This window comes from Carassius carassius, chromosome 8 (genome assembly GCF_963082965.1).
Source record: "Carassius carassius chromosome 8, fCarCar2.1, whole genome shotgun sequence".
Taxonomy (NCBI): domain Eukaryota; kingdom Metazoa; phylum Chordata; class Actinopteri; order Cypriniformes; family Cyprinidae; genus Carassius; species Carassius carassius.
In genome coordinates this window covers 15,129,557-15,149,468 of record NC_081762.1, presented here as the reverse complement: position 1 = coordinate 15,149,468, position 19,912 = coordinate 15,129,557, and the positions used below count along the sequence as shown (strand labels likewise).

At 35.6% G+C, this 19,912-nt stretch overlaps 1 protein-coding gene across 1 annotated transcript; it reads right to left on the bottom strand.

The window, feature by feature from the left end:
* Positions 1–9,524: 9,524 nt before the first annotated feature.
* On the bottom strand, positions 9,525–19,693 carry LOC132145401 (pyruvate dehydrogenase (acetyl-transferring) kinase isozyme 2, mitochondrial-like). The gene is made up of 11 exons (XM_059556412.1): positions 19,371–19,693; positions 18,640–18,781; positions 16,952–17,023; positions 16,643–16,827; positions 15,892–15,981; positions 15,679–15,756; positions 14,711–14,787; positions 14,123–14,221; positions 13,860–13,970; positions 13,504–13,617; positions 9,525–11,240 (listed from the first exon to the last, which is right to left on the bottom strand). The coding sequence occupies exons 1-11, from the start codon at positions 19,486–19,488 to the stop codon at positions 11,097–11,099; spliced, it is 1,230 nt and encodes a 409-aa protein (XP_059412395.1). The 5' UTR covers positions 19,489–19,693; the 3' UTR covers positions 9,525–11,096.
* Between the last annotated feature and the right edge of the window lie 219 nt (positions 19,694–19,912).

Genomic DNA, 19,912 nt, shown 5'->3' with positions numbered 1-19,912 from the left:
GTGTGTATGAGATAGAAAGTTTGTTCCACTTTGGGTTTATGCTCTAGGACCAGACCTTGAATTAAATGTAAAAATTTTTAGATTTATGCCAGTTTAGTTAATTTTATTTGCCAATTTCTATAAAAATGCTCTCTGTTGCAGTGGCATACGTATGTTTGTGTGTGTGTGTGTGTGTGTGTGTGTGTGTGTGTATGAGATAGAAAGTTTGTTCCACTTTGCGTTTATGCTCTAGGACCAGACCTTGAATTAAATGTAAAATTTTTTAGATTTATGCCAGTTTAGTTAATTTTATTTGCCAATTTCTATAAAAATGCTCTCTGTTGCAGTGGCATACGTATGTTTGTGTGTGTGTGTGTGTGTGTGTGTGTGTATGAGATAGAAAGTTTGTTCCACTTTGGGTTTATGCTCTAGGACCAGACCTTGAATTAAATGTAAAAAATTTTAGATTTATGCCAGTTTAGTTAATTTTATTTGCCAATTTCTGTAAAAATGCTCTCTGTTGCAGTCACATACATGTGTGTGTTTGTGTGTGTGTGTGTGTGTGTGTGTATGAGATACAAAGTTCTTTCTACTTTTTATTTATGCTCTAGGACCAGATCTTGGTTTATTTGTAGAAATTTTCAGATTTATAATGGATTTAGTTTTATTTTTTTGACAAACAAAATTTTAAAAAGTCATTTTTTGCATTTTCCCATTCATTTTCAATGTGGGGTCATTTTGACCCCAAAGACCTTAAAAGGTAAATTTTTTTTTACACACCTTTAGAACAACCAAATCAAGCCCAGTTTTTTTGTGCATGTTTAGATAGATGATTTAGTTTCATGCCCCTGCGATGAAGGTAACACTTTTAAAAAATGAAGGAAAAATCCATTGGGGTCATTTTGACCCCAAAGGATGATTAAAGGTTAAAGAGCAACACATCATGCCGCGATCTACAGAAGTCAAGAACAGATGAGTCATAAAAGAACCCAGTACAACATCTAAAGAACTGCAGGCCTCAGTTGCTTCAATTAAGGTCAGTGTTCATGATTCAACAATAAGAAAGAGACTGGGTGAAATCCATGGGAGAGTTCCAAGGTAAAATCCAATGCTGACCAAAAAGAACACAAAGGTTCGTCTCACATTTGATAAACAAGTATCTTGATTATCCCCAAGACATTTGGGCAAATATTCTATGGACTGATGAGACAAAAGTTGAACTTATTGGAAGGTGTGTGTACCGTTACATTTGGCATAAAACCAACACAGCATTTCATAAAAAGAACATCATACCAACAGTCAAACATTCAGGTGGTAGTGTGATGGTCTGGTCTTAAGGACCTGGATGACTTTCCGTATTTGATGGAACCATGGATTCTGCACTCGATCAAAACATCCTGAAGGAGAAGGTCCGGCCATCAGTTTGTTGTCCTCAAGCTCAAACACACTTGGGTTCTGCAGCAGGACAATGATCCCAAACACACCAGCAAGTCCATCTCTGAATGGCTCAAGAAAAACAAAACTAAGGTTTTGGAGTGGCCAAGTCAAAGTTCAGACTTAAACTCGATTGAGATGCTGTGGCATGACCTTAAACAATCCATTCATGCTCGAAAACTCTCCATTGAGAGGGTTGAAAAGAAGAGTGAATCAAAAATTGAACCAAAGACTCTTTTCCATCAGTCGCAAATGCTTGATTGCAAATCTAAAAACCAGTTATTAGATTTAGGGGGCAATTACTTTTTCATGTAGGGCCAGGCAGGTTTGGACAGCTTTTTTCCCTTAATAAATTAAAATAATATTATAAGTTTATTATTAATTTGATCATTTCAAAACTGCATTTTGAATTTACTTGGGTTATCGTTGTATAATAGCAAGATTTGTTTGATGATCCGAATCATTCAAGTGGAAAAAAAAACAAAAACAAAACAGGAAGGGGGCAAAAACTTTTTCACATGACTGTATATATGCCTCTGATCACTGCTGCATTCTGGGCCATGAACGTTCGAGCGGGCCTACAGCTCAGACCATCATCTTGGCTACAGAATCCTGCTTGACCACAATGCTAACTTACATTTATATGTGGAAGACAAGAAGATGGCAGTGCACAAAGCTTGCTGGAACTGTGACCATGTGCTTCTCCAGATGTTACTGGAGGCCCATGCCAAAGACTAATGCTATGGATATCAATGGATGCGCAGCGATACAGTATCTGCTGAAGGTGATGCAGATCAGGCCGCGGGCCATTGCTGAACGCTGCTGAACTACGGAGCAGAACGAGTGTGTCCACCACAGTTTCACAAGGTACAACACCCATCCACCCAAACTGCTTTACTATTCCATACAGTATATTTGAAGAGTGTCAGTGGAAAGTTTATGGTCAACTAGATGGTGTTTGCACTTAAGATGAATCTTAAAATATTAATGTTGTTCTTTTTGGTTGTCTTTCTATTAAGTACTGTAGGTGTTGCAGGTGTGTCATGAATACCCCAGGGCAGTGGAGGTTATGGTCAATTCTTATGAACATGTCAAGTACACTGAAAAATGGAGGGCTGTTATTCCTGAAGCTGTATATGAGGTCAGAAACAAACCTTTTTATACACTGCAAAAAATAAACAAAATGAGAAAATATAATGCAATAACACAAAACATGTAAAACACAGAAAAAATAAAAATATTAATAAAAATGTAAACATTTAGTAAGGTCTATGCTTAAAATAGGTGCAAAAATAAGGAAAAACATTGCATTATTATTTTAAGTTTATCTTGCTTTAAAAATGTTTCTTGAGCACCAAATCAGCATATTAGAATGATTTCTGAAGGATCACATGACACTGAAGACTGGAGTAATGATCATCACAGGAATACATTACATTTTTTTTTTCACAAATATGTTTATTATAATTTTCAATTTAAGGACAAAACACATAACACACACATAAGAAATAAAATAAAGACCCTCCCCCCACCCTAAAACCCACCCTTCACTCAATTACAACAAAATTATTTTCTACAAATCACAGTCTTTTACAAGGCGTAAAAAGGGCCACCAAATGTCTTTAAAGTCCTCCAGTTTTCCTTTGGCAATATATGTCAGTTTCTCCAGCGCCAAATTACTGGACATCAGTTTGATCCACTGTTTCACTCCAGGTTTTTCTGTGTCCTTCCATTTCAAAGCAAAAACATATTTCGCCTGCACCAGGCAAAAGTTTACAAGTTTCTTGTTCTTTGTATTGCATTTGAAGCTATTTGGAAAAATGTGTAATATACAGAGTTTACCATCTAAGGGCATTTTACATTCAATTAGATCAGAAATTAGTGCACAGATTTGCTTCCAAAAGATTTGAAGTTCCTCGCATTGCCACATACAATGATATAGTGTCCCCTTTTCTTTACCACATTTGACACAATCATCTGGTATATTAGGGTTGAAATGATGGAGTTTCACTGGTGTGATGTGCGTCCTGAACAACCACTTGTACTGTACTAATCGGAATCTTGTGTTGATAGTTTGTTTTTGTGCAAGAATACAGGAGTTATTCCACTCCTCAACTGAAATGTCTGTTTCCATATCAGATCTCCAAGCTTGTAAATATGAAAGGCTACTTTCTTTTGAGGCTGCAATTAAAATATTATAAAATTTGGAAAGTAAGCCCCTACTGTGATGGTGGTTAATAGCCATATTCTCTATGGTGGATAGTGGGGGTTGCACAGTCGACTTCAATAAATTAGTAATAAAACTTCTGACCTGAAGATACTTAAAAAAATGTTTCTTAGGCAAGTCATATTTGTTTGTCAACTGTTCAAAAGACATTAGAACTCCATCATTGTACAAGTCCCCTAATTTACACACACCTTTATTCATCCACATTTTAAAGCCCATATCCGCGCGTGCAGGTTTAAATGTAACATTGCCCCAAATGGGTGACAGAGTTGAAAGCTTAGACTCCTCATTCAAAGCAACATGTGCTTGGTGCCAGATCGAAACAGTGTTTCTGACAATTGGATTTTTTGTGTTTTTTAGCAGCTGTTTAGTTTCAGCTGAGTAAATATAGGATTTTAATGGCAATTCTATTGTGTTGTTTTCAATTTGTATCCAAGAAGGAATATCCTTACGTGAAAAATACGAAGTAGCGGCACATAATTGAGCTGCCCAGTAGTACAGCTTCATGTTAGGCAGTCCAAGCCCCCCTCGGTCGAAAGGTAAATATAGAAGAGAAAGTCGTAACCTGGGCCGTTTATTATTCCATATGAATTTGGTAAAGTTTTTATTTAATGATGAAAACAAAGAGGCAGGAATATGTAGGGGAATAGATTGAAAAAGATATAGAAACTTTGGAAGAATCGACATTTTTATAATATTAATGCGACCTATCATGGAGATTGGCATCGTGTCCCATCTCTCTAATGATTCTTAAACCTTTTGAACTAGAGGGTCATAATTGATAGAAACAATTTTCTTTATGTCCGGGTTAACCTGGATTCCCAAATAGGTAAAACCTTCATAGGTGCAGGTAAATTGTGTTTGGATAGGAGGGTTGTTTTTGTTCAGAAATAATAGGGAGCTTTTCTTCTGGTTTATTTTGTATCCAGAGAAATGGCCAAAAGTTTGTAAAATATTTCCCACTGCATGAACTCCAAGTTAGTTAAAAATAAAACAATATCATCCGCAAAAAGGGATAACCGATGTTCCGTTTGTCCTATTTTTATCCCAGTCAGCTCGTGGGAGTTGCGTATAGCCATAGCAAGTGGCTCAATGGCAAAAAGAAACAACAGCGGGCTAAGGGGACAGCCCTGTTGAGTGGATCTACAAAGTTGTATAGGTGTAGAGAACTGACTATTTGTTACAATTTTAGCAATCGGTTCTGTGTATAATAATCGGACCCATTTCAAATATTTCTCTCCCAGACCAAATCTTTTGAGGGTTTCAAAAAGGTATCTCCATTCTATTCTGTCAAACGCCTTTTCGGCGTCTAATGACAAAAATGCGTGGTCAGTGGCGGATTGTTTTTCGTACAATATATTCAAAAGTCAACGAATATTATGAAAGGCTTTGCGGTCCAAAATAAATCCATTTTGATCATTAGAAATTAATTTTGGAGTGTGTGTTTCAATCCTGCGGGCCAGGGCCTTGCACAATATTTTTGTGTCACAGGACATTAGTGATATGGGGCGATATGAACCCATTTCTGTTGGAGTTTTACCTGGTTTTAAAATGACAGAAATGGAGGCCATTCTCAAAGATGGTGGTAGAATACCTTTTTCATAGGATTCATTGAACATATCTAGCAGGTGAGGCAATAATTTGTCAGGGAATCTCTTATAAATTTCAACTGGGAGTCCGTCAGGGCCTGGGGCTTTGCCACTGTTCATATGACGAAGTGCCTCTTTAAGTTCTTCTACACTCAGTTTTTCATCAAGGATATTTTTAGTCTCTTCAGGTAGGGTTGGAAATTGCAGCTGGTCTAAAAATTGATTCTGTGCATTTTCATTTTCAGGATATTCGGATTTATACAAATTTTCATAATATTTGGCAAAAGCATTGTTTATACGTGTTGGGTCTACAACATCTTCTCCATCGTCCAGTGTAATTGAATTAATAGCTCTATCTGATTGTATATTTTTGAGTCTCCAGGCCAGGAGCTTCCCTGCCTTCTCACCCTGATCATAGTAGGACTGTTTCAACCACATTAAGTTTGTAGCTATTTTGTTAGCGCTGAGTTCATTATATTCAGACTTTAATAACAGAAGTTTCTTATATTTGTCAGCGTCATCTTGCTGATATAAGTGGTCTTGCAGTTCTTTTATTTGTTTTTCAAGGTCTTTTAGTTTACTCAAATGTATTTTAGATTTACTTCTAGTATAGCTTATTATTTCCCCCCTTATATAGGCCTTAAATGCCTCCCATTTTATCGACGCACTAGTTTGGTTTGTATTGAAGAAGAAATAATCTGTTATCTTCCCTTCTAGAAATTCTTCAAACTCAACAGATTTCAACCATTTTGCTTGAAATCGAAATGGGAGTGGATGGGAACTAAAATTGGGCATCAGTAGGGATAAAATAACTGGGGCATGATCAGAGAGTAAAATAGTTTCGTACCAACATTTCTGAACTAGAGATAACAGAATGGAGGAGACCAAAAACAAATCTATACGCAAATAAGTTTTGTACGTGCTGGAGAAACATGAGAACTCTACCTTATCAGGGTAAAGATATCTCCAAACCTCTACCAAATTAAGGTCTCTCATGAACTTCCCAATAGTCCTTCTTGCCCGTTGGTGGGAGGTGTCAGAGGTATTTGATCTGTCCATTGCAGGATTAATCACACAGTTAAAATCACCTCCAATGATGTACTGGCCACTATAAGATAATACATTACATTTTAAAATAAAATACAAAACTTTTTTTTTTTTTGCAATGCAATGCAATGTTGAATCGCAGCATCTCCTTCTTCCTTCATCAGTGAAGAAATACTTGCTTCTGGAGCCTGTAGGAATCATATACTGACATTGTTTCTGCATTATACCTTTATGACTATTTCTTCAAATTCAAATTTTGTTCCAATGTAAACAATGCTCCAAACTTGTTTACTTTTTGTTTTCAAAATATTTTTTTCTCTTTATTTGATCCTTTACTAGGGAACAGTTAGATGGCTGATGTATTAATGTGTATAATTTCAAATAAATATTTAATAGATAAATAATGAATAATTTGATTTTATGCTGATAATATATAATATATTCCAAATAGAACTTTTAAATATTATACATTCAAAATTTATTGGTCTTTCCACTCCATGCTTTTTAAAAGCCTTATATTTTAATCTGCTCTATATAGTCAAACTCAGGTCTGAAGCTTGTCGGCTGAGACTGTAGATCAGTTTTTGAGGGGGAAAGCCATATTTAGCGTAAGAGGATAATTTCAGGGTGTAAGCCAACAGCACATTAATGATAACAGCTGAATAGGATGAGATTTCTAAGCCATTAGTCCTTTTGTCAGAGAAAAAAAATGAAGTGCTTATCAGGATTTAACCCTGAATAATGAGAGCATGACACAATAGTCTTGGAACATCTTTAGATTAGTTTAAGCTATAAAGGAGGTTTTAAAGGTCATTTTTGACAAGTTAAATCAGGATCCAGGATTTTTAATAAAGGTAATATGAATGATCTTAATGAATGTATGTCATTCTGTGCATGGACTACAGTTTAACGTTCCTAAGCCACAAGAACTAATAGTGTTCATAATACCTTACCCCGATAAGTACACATTCTCATTTGTCTCGATTTGATCAAATAAAATCAAATAAAATCATCAGTTTTAGGTGAATGAGTCATTCTTGTTCAATTCTGTGGAGCAATTGAAGCTTAATTTGAAAATGTAAGGACTTAAATACAATGAATGGGGTGATTTTATCAAAATTAATTTCCATGACTTACATATCTTACGAAAGACTATTTTGCCACCTTCACTGATGGAAGTGAATTATGGAAGTCTTTTTTTCTGAATGGATTCAACAGAATCAATACTCACCAACCATGTTTAATATTTAGTAAACAAGCACACATGAGACTGGGATATGTACAATAAAAATCTGCTTGTACATATTTCATACTGGCTTTTTTCAGTGATATTAGAGGTGACTAAATGTATGTTTGTCCTTTCAACCTATGAGATACAGTTTCACTGTTTGAAAATCATTGGCCTCAGCACTTGGTAAAGTATTTTTAAAGAGTGGAGGTGCTCTTTTCATTCTAGTCGGCACTAATTTAAGGTTGCCATCTCCTTTAATGAGTTCTGTGATCACTGAGTCTTGTGAGTTTAGGATAGTACTGTATCTGTTCTTCTTATCTCTCTCTGTACCCCACACAATATCACCTGGAAGCAATGATTCTTCCTCCCAGAACACAGCCTGTTTCCACTTATCCTCCACAGAAGAGATACAACAGAGAAACAGCCCTCAACCCCTGACCCTGTAATGCTACAGACCAACTTTTATTTTCCATTGTGTGAGATTAAATTAAATTTGAAGCACATTAAAGTGATAATCTAATAATCAACTCCACAATCTAGAGGAAAAAATAACTGTGTGTGTTTGTTCCTATGGAAATGAGGAACTAGCAGCAGTTGTGTGGTTTTAAAAACAGTACATTGTGTGAATGACTGACAGGTCAGGTGGTGTGGTTATGGCTCTTAAAATAGCACTATTTTCCAAGAGGGGCGGGGCCACCAGTCACAGATACCAGATCAAGTGCTGTTAGGAGAGACGTGCAAAAGAAAAGATCATTTTGTTCCATGCTTATGGTTACAGGCCAGAAATAAACTGAGAAACTGTGCCAAGATCCCATCCTTAAGTAAGAGTGTAGCTCCTCTGCTAAATACCCCAGGCTATACAAAACTATACTGTAATACACCAACTCAAAATTATACTACCGACTGGATTGTGACACCCATTTAACCACTTTTGAAATGGTTTACACTACCATTCAAAAGCTTGGGAATGTATATGTGTAACTGAATGTGACGTACAGTCAAACCAAATGTATTCAGACACACATAATAGCCTTTAATAGAATGGCCTTTTATTGTGGCCAGCCTAAGGCAGACCTGTGTAATAATCATGCTGTGTAATTAGCATCTTGATATGCCACACCTGTGAGGTGGATTATCTCTGCAAAGGAGAAGTGCTCACTAACACAGATTTAGACAGGTTTGTGAACAAACAATATTTGAGAGAAACAGGCCTTTTGTGTACATAGAAAAAGTATTAGATCTTTGAGTTCAGCTCATGAAAAATGGGGACAAAATAATTAATAATTTTGATCAGTATATATATATATATATATATATATATATATATATATATATATATATATATATATATATATATATATATATATATATATGGATTAAATTGTTCAAAAGTGATTTATAATGTTACAAAAGATGTCTACTTAAAATACATATGCTGTTCTTTTGAACTTTTTTGAAAAAATAAATAAAATAATAATAATTGGTTTTCACAAAAATATCAAGCAGCACAACTGTTTTTAACATTGTTAATCATGTGACTGAAGACTGGATTAATGGCTTCTGAAAATTCAGCTTTGCCATCACAGGAATAAATTACATTTTAAAATATTTAATAATAGAAAGCAGTTTTAATTGCAATATCTCACTACTCTCCTCTTACACAAATAAATGAAGCCTTATTGAACATGAGACATGAATAAATAAATAAAACACCCACCCTGAAACTTTTGTATGGTAGCGTAATAAAAAATGATATATGAAAAATGAACAAAAGAAATAATACTGAAAACAAAGCAACAAAAAAAATAGCAATATAAAACAATGTAATGTAAACAATTACAATGTAAACAATGTAAAACAAATAAATAATATTTTGTGGTGCATGACAAAACGCTCCTTAATGTCATTTCAAACCTGTTGTGACTGATTTTCTTGTGTACAAAACAAAATGAGTCCTTTGGAAGAATGTCCAAGCTGGAATATTCCGTATAATAAAATGTTAAAAAAAAGAGATGAAAAAAAGGAAAACTATTTTTTTTTCTTCATTCATTGTTTTAATAGTACAGAAAATGGCACTCTCTCACTGCACGAGTGAGTTTTATGGATAACACTGTGTATTCATTAACACAGTTGCTTCTTTGTGAATACAGGATTGTGTATCAAGAACACGTCAAGAAGCAGGTGTGATTTCACGAGGATGGGTATGTCAAGCTCAACATGACGGCAAATGAAGCTTATGAGGTATGAACGAATAACATCAACATGTCAGTTCTTGATTACAGCTTGAAATGTGCAAATGATCTATTGAGGTTGTCTAAATACTTCCATCTCTGAACGAGGCAAATACATGTTAGCGGAGCAAACTGCTCGTGAGTGTCACTTGAAAAAGAGCAGCTGCTGCCAGTTGAGTTCCCGTAAAATTCATACAGGTCCTTTACATTGCTTTCAAAAAGCCAACTTTGCAAATATTACAGTAAAAGTAAAACAAAACAACAAAAACAAAATCGAATGACTAAAAAAACACAGACAAAACTAGAAAGGCAAATCAGCACAATCCTGAGATAATATATTTAAAAACAAGCCATTTCATTCATCTTTCATTTATACGCAAATGAAAATAATGAAAATATTGCCTCTTCAGTGTTTTCATGCTAACAAAATAAATCAAATAGAGCTACATGTCATTTTTGTTCATACAGAATACCTGAAATGTTCAGCCAGAAGCTGCTGTCACAAAGATCATAACTTTTTGTGGCCAAAAAGCTTCACACACATAGCAAAAAGTAACACTGTCTAATCCATCTAGCCAGTTTTAAATAAATGAATAACATAGCGATGAACCTGGGCCCAAACTTACTATGTCGGTTTCTCCTAACACAACTCAATCTATTATTATTACATGTTAGATAGAGTGTCAAATTAAATTCATTGTTTTTAATGTCAGTGAAGTAACTTGGATGTCATTGTGACAGCAACTCTCACATGTTTATGAAATGATTTGGCCTTACTGATAGCATCTCATTTTTACACTCAAAAGTAAATGGAGTGTTAGACATTAGGTCCAACTGTTAGAGGAACATTTCAAGATCACAATAAAGCAACACACAACTATGGTCATTCTAATATTTTTAACCACCAAACTATATAAAGCCTTGGTTACTTTCAGATTATTGTGTGTTCTCCCAAATATTTGCTAGAAATACATGCTATAACTCACACAAAGCTGGTAACTTGGCCCCACTGACTAAAAAGTTCTCTACTCTAAAACACACTTACAGAATCTGTGGTAATGTGTAGGAATCAACAAGTGCTCAAACAACCTATCAGCTTTAGTATATTCGACTGAAGTCTCTGACACCACTGAAGAAGAATGTCCTGTGAGTTGGCATAGCAAATGAAGTGCATGGTGTATTATAAGCAATGTGAGATGTGGAAGACAAAAATGCCCTTGTTATTCAGACTGAAACATTCATAAAGTCAATTATCAACTCAAGCGTCTGAAATATCTCAACAGTCACATTGATGGTTACCCAAATGAACTCCACTATAGTTCAGTTCTTATGTTTATCGTATGAGCTTCTCATTCCTCTCAAACACTGTACTCGTACTTTCCCAGTTTCTTGGGCTCGCTGCTCGGGATGCACCAGTCGTCTGCCTCCATGCTCGTTTGATAATGCCTTAAGGCTGACTTATTGAAGACAGGAAGTCTTTCTATTGATTCAGTTGATAAGGCCTGTTAAAAAAGAGGGGGAGAACAAATAAGAAAGACTTTAAAGATATTTGTGAATTGGTGTAGAATTTCATCCAAATTCTAAAAATGTGGTCATATTTACAGTAGGACTGTAAAAAAAAAATAATAAAAAAAAATATATATATTATATAAATATAAAAAGCATCTACAGGTCTTAACCAACATTTTAACTTTTTTTAAGTAGTCAAATTGAGATGTAACTACAACATGATCCAAGTCACTTTATCTTTATTAACCATCCCTTTAAAGACAATTCTAGACCAAGTGCACCACGCATGAAGTTGTCAACATGATGTAAATGTTAAGCAAATTACTTGTTAAATATTTTTGCAGTAAGGACGCATGAACTACAACTTTGTCTTGTACAAACCTGTTTTATACATCATATATGTTCAGAAATAATATGAAGAAAATGTTATTTACATGAGCGGTTAATCATGTACGCCGACATTCATACAAATTAACCAAGAGACCTTGTTAAATTTGAGGCTGCACCATAAATGGATGGTCCACACAAAAAATAAAAATTGTCATCATTTATTCACCCTCATGTCCTGCAAAACCTTTAAGGGGGTCATATGATGCTTTTTTAAAGATCATTATTTTGTGTATTTGTTGTAACAGAATATGCTGACATGCTTTAATGTTCAAAAAACACATTATTTTTCAAATACTATACATTATTGTAGGTTCTTTATGCCCCGCCTCTCTCAAACGCGTTGTCCCGCCTTCCGAAAAGCGCAGTCTGCTCTGATTGGTCAACTGACCCAGTGCATTGTGATTGGTTGAACACTGCAAGCACTCGTTGGAAATGTAACACCCCTTTCCATAATCGCGTGCTTCATCTTTCAAAATAAATGTAAAGACCGTTAATAATGTCCTTAGTTTTACCATCAGTTCAAGCCGGAAAGAGGAACAGAGTGATGTTACAGACAGTGATGAAGCTCGAATGTGTTTGCAGTACACAAGCCACGGACGGTTAAGACGGCTGACTCCACTGTGTGACTCTGTCTCTCACACACGACACGCAAAACTCTGCATTTGAACATTCAATAGAAAATACTTAAACTAATCACAAAACAGACTTCCAGTAGCCGATTCAGAAGCACCAGATTGTCGTAGTGAAGTCAGAATTACCTCGATCCTAGGTTCACGAAACGGTTGTCCATAAAATGCATTGCTGTTCTTATGTAAGTAATCTTAAAGATTCCTAAATGCATCTACTTTCAGAAGGCCAAATAAAGTGCTTTTGCTTTCGCCTAGATACACACAGCATCTCCCTGACATGGCTGCTTTAACACTAACTGAGGTTACTGAAACCACGCCTTTCTTTACGTGAACATTTGGGCCGCATTACGCAAATATTTCCACATAGTGACATAGACATGTGGGGTGTGTTTGAATTAGCCATTTTAGGGGGTGTAGCAGAGTCTTAACTTTGATTTGAGACTTTAGTCTTTGCAACTTTACACATCTTCTTTATGCACCAAGAGCTTGTAACACTCCAAAGAGAAAGAAAAAACTGAAATCGCATCACATGACCCCTTTAATACTTACTTTCTACACTAGAATATAAAATAAAGTATTCTGAAGAATGTTGGTAACCAGTTTTTGTATCTGCCATTTAAATGGGACACATCTTGGCCACGATTTTTATATTGCCTAAAACATCCAAAGTAGTTTGACCAATAACATGCAGGAATTGTACATAATCGACCAATCGTGGCACGTGAGGAGGTGAGATCTACAGAGAACAATCAAAGCAATGCAAATATATGCATGTGATTGCTTGTTCGTTTGGCTTGAATTGCTGCGCAGCCAACAAATAATAGCATAGAGAATAATAGCATTTGTTCATTTGTCTGAACAAATTCAGACACCAAAGTACCGCGAGCCATCTGCTCTTGTGAATGTCTTACAATGATCAATCTGCATAGCGATCCAAAACCTGGATATTTGAGGTAATTTAGAAACCCTGCCAGGGACACATCCCGTAAAAATGGCCCATATGGTCATCCTAGATCCAACTGACTTTCATTAACTGGACAAAAAAAAAATGGAACGTCAATTGAAACGGAAATCATTTGGTTACCAACCTTCTTCAAAATATCATCTTTTGTGGTTTGCAGAAGAAAGAGTCATACAGGTTTACATGAACAAAGAAATTCAGAAATTCACTTATGAGGACACTTCATACATAAGTAGTAAACAGTGAAGCAGTTCACCAGGTAGTGCTAGAGTGTACCTTTAGGTATATGACTGCCGACGTGCCGTATCCCTCCATAGAGTAGAGCTGCAGATCTCCCTGGAAGTACTTGGCATAAAGGCGGGAAATAGGAAGACCATAGCCAAAACCAGCCTGCAAAGAGAGAAAGCCATAGTAAGTGCGTGAGAGAAAGATAAAACATTAAAACTGCATTACAATACTAACCTGATGTAAACAATAAACTGAACTATTGGTAATTCTGCTAATTTATAACTCCGTAAGCTCACAGTTTACCTGAAAACATGACTGTGGATCAAAAGTTTACCATGTGCTATCATTGCACAACAAAGACAATCTGCATCCAGTATGTTTAATTAGACAGTCTAGGTTCTTACCAGGGGAGCATTACGGCTGATTTCAGACACAGGACTCGGTGCAGTTGAATACATGTAGCTGAAAAGCCTTTCGATTTTCCTCAAAGGAACTCCACCTCCTCTGTCAGACATCTAATATATACCACAAGAGTCATTACAAACATGTTTTGGCTCTCACTGCTCTTCCAAGTTAAAACAGAGAAGAAAACATTCAACTTTTGCTGACCTGTTACATCTCTGCATCTGAAAAAGCATGAGTTCTGAGGTGTTGAAATAAAGCTCACCTTGATGGTCAGATCTTCACTTCCTAAAGAAACTCTCACTTTGATTGGTGGTAGATGTAGGCTGGTCTCATGGGTTTCCACAGTTGCTCTCATTGCATTCTGTTACAGAGAAAAAAAAACACATTACCATCAAATGCTTGATGGTCAAGTCAATTCAAACCCATTTGACTTTCTTACTTCTGTTGGACACAAAAAGGAGATGTTAAGCTAAATGTCAATGCAGCTCTTTTCCATATAATGAAAAAGCCCAAAACGAACCAATGAATGGTCCATAAAACTTGTTCACTATATTCCAAGTCTTCTGAATCCATACAATAGCTTTGGATAAGGACCAGACAAGGTTTAATCATTAATCACTGAAAATCTAGCTCTTAAATTTCATTTACACTTGCAGATATTCTTGTTTTGTAACCACCTGCGATGTAACAACATTCTGTAAAAACTAATTTTGTGTTCTGCAGAAGAAAAGAAGTCATACAGGTTTGGAACAATATGAGGGTGAAGTTATGATGATGCATTTGCCTCTTTTTTACTTTGTTTAAGACTATCATTGTGACGGCTATAGCTACTATAAAGTGATGCAAGTACCTTGAAGAGCTCAAAGAGCATGTGGTACAGATGAGAAGGGACATAAACTATATGTATAGGGTCACTGGTTCCTTTAACTGTAAAAACAACAGATATATCAGTTCAGTAACAGTTGAGTAACCCAAAAAACAAGAGTATAATATGCAGGCCCACATTCATTTTTTATGTTAAGAATGCTAAGAAGAAATCAACACTGGCATGCTGCCCAAACTAGTCAGGTATGAAGCACATGATAGAGGTTATGCTGGCTATTTTGTTACTTTGGTCACTCAACCTTGTAGGTTCTCTTTGCTTGACAATAGTACACTGTTATTTACATGTCTAAGAGTTAAAACAAGAGATCATGCCAACATTTTGCCATTATGTAACTAAGTACACAGTGCTGTTCCTATCATCCATTTCTACATAGACACACAGTGATAAGATTATAAAGTGCTATTTCTGTCTACACCGATAAGTGATTTAAGAACTTATTAAATGTGGTTGCATAATCGTTAAAGTTTATAATAATGCTATTATTTATTACGATCAATTACTTATACTGTAAATGTACATTTCGGTTACATCGACATTCTACTGTTAAGGGGTCTGTAAGATTATTTTAATGCTTTTGAAAGAAGTCCCTTATGCTCACCAAGGCTGCATATATTTGACCAAAAACACAGTAAAAACTGTAATAATGTGAAATATTATTAACATTTAATATAACTTTTCTATATAAAAATATTTCCAAATGTAATTTATTCATAAGATTTCACAGCATAACCATAATTTTGTTGGCACCATCCCACACTATCAAACAACTACAGTCTAACGTGGAATCAATAAGACTGTAAATAAGCAAATAAGAGTTAAAAAAAGACTGTAGAGAGCTCCACTGCAGAGTTCAGGTTTTCAGAAAAATCATGACTCGCTATGCACACGACACACAAAGACTGAAATTCAGAGAGAAAAAAATTCTCGCTCACAGTTCACTTGTTTGATTTCCACTTCGGGAGAGGTCAAGTAGTACTGATCACACAGCATCTTGGCACTCTCATAGGCATCTAGAGAGAGAAAGTGTGAGACACAGTATGAGTGTGCCCATGCAGGGCCTACGATGTCATTATACCCACAGTTTATTGGCTTTCTTTGACAGATTAAATAAAAGTGTTACACAGGCCAGGACCATGGTTAATTACCTTCTACAACCTCCACAACATCACAGTTTGGGTCGATGCTGCCAATGTGTTTAGGGTGGGCTGGATTGGTGCTGCCATCGAAGATTAACGCTAAAATGAACACACATTTTAAATACATTTTATTTGTAGGAATGCACAATATATGGGTACTACATTGGTTATTTTCATATTATAATGACTGTTAATTATCTGTATTGGATAACATAAGATCTACACTTGATCAAAAGTTTGGGGTTAGTAACTTTTCTTTATAGAAATTATCTTTTTTATTAAGCAAGGACACCTTGCATTCATCAAAAGTGACCGTAAATACATTTATAAAGTTACAAATGATTTAAGCTTAAATAATACGTCTCTTTTGGACAGTAGTTTATATAAGTCAGTAGTAGATATTTAACAGCATTTGCTTATTTCCCCTATTTTATTTGCCAAGCTCACTTAAAGTTAATTTCATAACACTGTTAAAATCTTTAGTAAATCTCAAAATGAATATCCATTTTCTCATGCAGTGCGATATAATGCCTAAATTCACTATACGCATTTCATTTTAAATTATTTAGACAAAATAGTACAGCATTTTAAAATATACTTTTTATCCATTGGTTATGAAACTTTGGTGCATTACATTATCAGCAGATGGTTAATCTATTGTTTCAGCTGAGACAGAAATATCCATCCTGCTTGGGCTGGGCTTTAATACTTTAGTCTTAGTGTTATGATGTTAGTTACCATGTGTTAGCACAACACTTACTGTGCTGATTCATCAGCATGCGTGTGGAGATTCGGCTCATGTAGAAGCGGTCCAAAAAATACTGGACATTCTGATTGGTCACGGGATCCACGCCAAAGGCCTCCTTGTACTCCAGGACTCCCTGTGCCATGGTGGGCACCACATTGTTGTGCCTGTTCCTGACATTGATCAGCGTTTCTGTGAATCTAGGAGACACACCATCCAGTTAAACACACTTAAAACAGACTGCAGCCAAGTTAAACATGAGCTAAACACGGGTAAGATTAATGACTTTGGATTTCCCAGAATGCTCCTGAATACTGTACTTACTTAGTTAGGATTTTTTTATCATCAGGGTCTTTCTCCAAAAAGTCAACAAGCTCCATCAAACTCTGTGCATACCTGTTTTTGAGAGTAAACAAACAATCAGGGTTTATTTTTAGACTGACCTAAATAAAGTTTTATTTTTGAATTGATTTATTAAATGATTAATAAATGAACTTTCTTTCTTTCTTTTTTTTTTTGACAATGAAAACGTGAATTTCAGTTTCAGAGTTTTTATTTTTTTTTTAAATGTATTTAGGTGCACCACTATTTCACAAAATTGAATTAAATCGAATGAGATAAGAATCAAATTGCATAATTGTACCAATACCCAGCCCTATTTGAAACACCGATGAAGTTGTTTATCTGAATGGCTAACAGAGGTGCAAAGCACTGACAGGTATTTACTCTAACCACTGATCAAATTCTTATCACTGCTTTCCCAAAGCTGAATGGTGATTAAACAGCCTTGCATTGATAATTTAATGGTGAGAGTAAATCAATCCCCCCATGTGACTTTTGACAAGAGTGATGTGCTGCACAGAGAACAACAGTCTTACACGTGACACACTGTACAATGTACAAGCTACAATCCCCCTGAATGACAGTGTTCTGCGTCAGTGTCAAAGAGGACTTGTTTACACTGAGACATCTAGGAAGGTTGCAGCGCACACTTGTTTGTGTTCAGTCTCTCATGCTACCTGACACCGCATAACATTTTGTTGAACACATTTGAAAGCTACATTTAGTTCACGTTGTGATCTCAGCATGATTCTAGAGATTCTAGAGTTTTGAGGACAAAAAACCCTGAAACAAATGGACTATCACATATGAAGACTTAAAACTACATTTTAGAAGCAAAAATAACAACAAATCTGTTTCATATAGAGAAAACCAAGGGCAATTGTATCATTTTGTATATTGTATAAATGTACTCACAAACTGTTACAAATCTCCCTGTTATTTATTGGAATATAGTAATGTAATAACATAAATACATAATAAATATTTTATTTAAAATAAATGAAACATACTAAAAAGTAAACTAACAAATAACATCCTCATGAGAACAACTCTTATATGTCTCAAACATATTCTACTTGCTAATATTTAAAATGACTTATAACTACAAAGTTATTTTTCACATTCTAATTGATTAATGTTTCAGTTTTAACAAACTAAGAAAGATTGTTACTTATCTGGTCTGTGGGATGTGAATTCCTTAAATGACTTCTTTTATGGTATAAAAAAGCACAAAGCCAGCTGTCTATCCATCATCTTTGTTTTCATGATGTAAACTGCATTAATGATTTTGACCTCAGGTTCAAGTTTCAGATCACAATTAACTTATATATCTTATATATCCATATGCATTTTAGCTTAAAGATGAACAAAAATGTTATCTGAACACACATTACTATCCAACCTGAACTAGCTAGAATGGTGACTAAATAATTCTGAAAAATGCTGACAAAGTTGTTGAAAATTTTCTGAATCAACATTTCACACCAACACAAGGTCAATGACTTCATGGTCACCTTTCGTTTGGAGTCATGTGCTGCACACTATAGGTCATATATGTCATATGAGTTGTAAAAACTTTATAATAGAGCCTGGAGTAGGCAGAAATTCATCACACTGGAGCATGAGGCACTTCAGCGAGTCTAGAACAGCGTGTCAGCTGTGGATCTCACCAGCTATGAAGCAGCTTCACTGAAGGAGTGCTGAGCAGTTTGTCCGGGAGGAAGTCGATCTCCTTCATGATGTTGGCTAAACGGACAGGAAGCTCTTGCCTTAAAAACATGAAGGAGGTCTTTTCACAGGCATTGGCTGATCCTGCAAGCAAGACGGGACTACGTTAGTAAGAATCATGTGTGCAGACATCTAAATGGATTTTAGAATTAAGCTTTGTAAGATGAGATTTTCTGTAAAAATTTTAATTTTTTTTACATTTTGTATTTATTGCCAGTTTTCTTTAAGATCCTGTAACAATGCAGAAAAGGTAATAAAAAAACAGACAGTTTTTAAGAATTACATCTCATCTCATTGTCTAGACGTACTTCAGGTTAAAGTATAATAAATACAGCTATTAAAAACAACATCAATGGTACAGTTTATTTTGTGAGGCGATATTAAATTTATATATCATCAAACAACTATATTCAAAGTCATTTGAGAGATTTTTTTATGCAATCTTTTCTACCTTATAACAGTAGGAGGAAGGTTGTGTCTTAAAACCTAGTAGAGAGCTGCATATTTAGAAATAATGTTTTGCATTACAGCTGCATACAGTTGAACAATGCAGACGCCCACAATACTGCAAAAGTAGATTTATACTTTTTATTAGTGCTCACTAGTAGGTTTTCAGACACAGTCACAATGAGATGGCTCCATCAGATCCCTTTCAAACATGTAAACAACTCACCAAAGTCAATGAACTGCTTCATTGACAGCGGGGACGGAGAGTACTTTGAAAACCTGTCCACTTGTTTAGGTATGTTCAGCTTCGAGCTGTTCTTCAGCATGATCTGGGCGAACTTCATGTTGATCTTCAAGTGAAACCCACAGTTTGTGTAACGTTCTTCTCAGCGAGTTATTGTCCTCGTCTCGTCAGATGCAGTTCGCAAAGTTTGACATTCTAGCACAGCCTTTTAGTTCATCACATGAAGATCTCCGCAGAAATCCGGTGTGCTCGGACTGTCCGGTGGAAGAGTCTTCCTGGATCGCTCTAATTCGGTTTAATTTGTCAGCACAAGGTACAAAACAGGGTTCAAATACAAGGGAGGGAGGACGTTACTCCAGTCAACAGAGTTAGTACAATAGAGTTTAACCAAAACAACGTGCTCTCTCTTTCTATTCTTATCGACAGGTAAAACGCTATTATTGCATTGTATTGCAGTTAATATAAAGAGACTGATTATATGATTCTGTCGTATGCTTGTTCTTGTGCAGTCATCAGAAATGCAC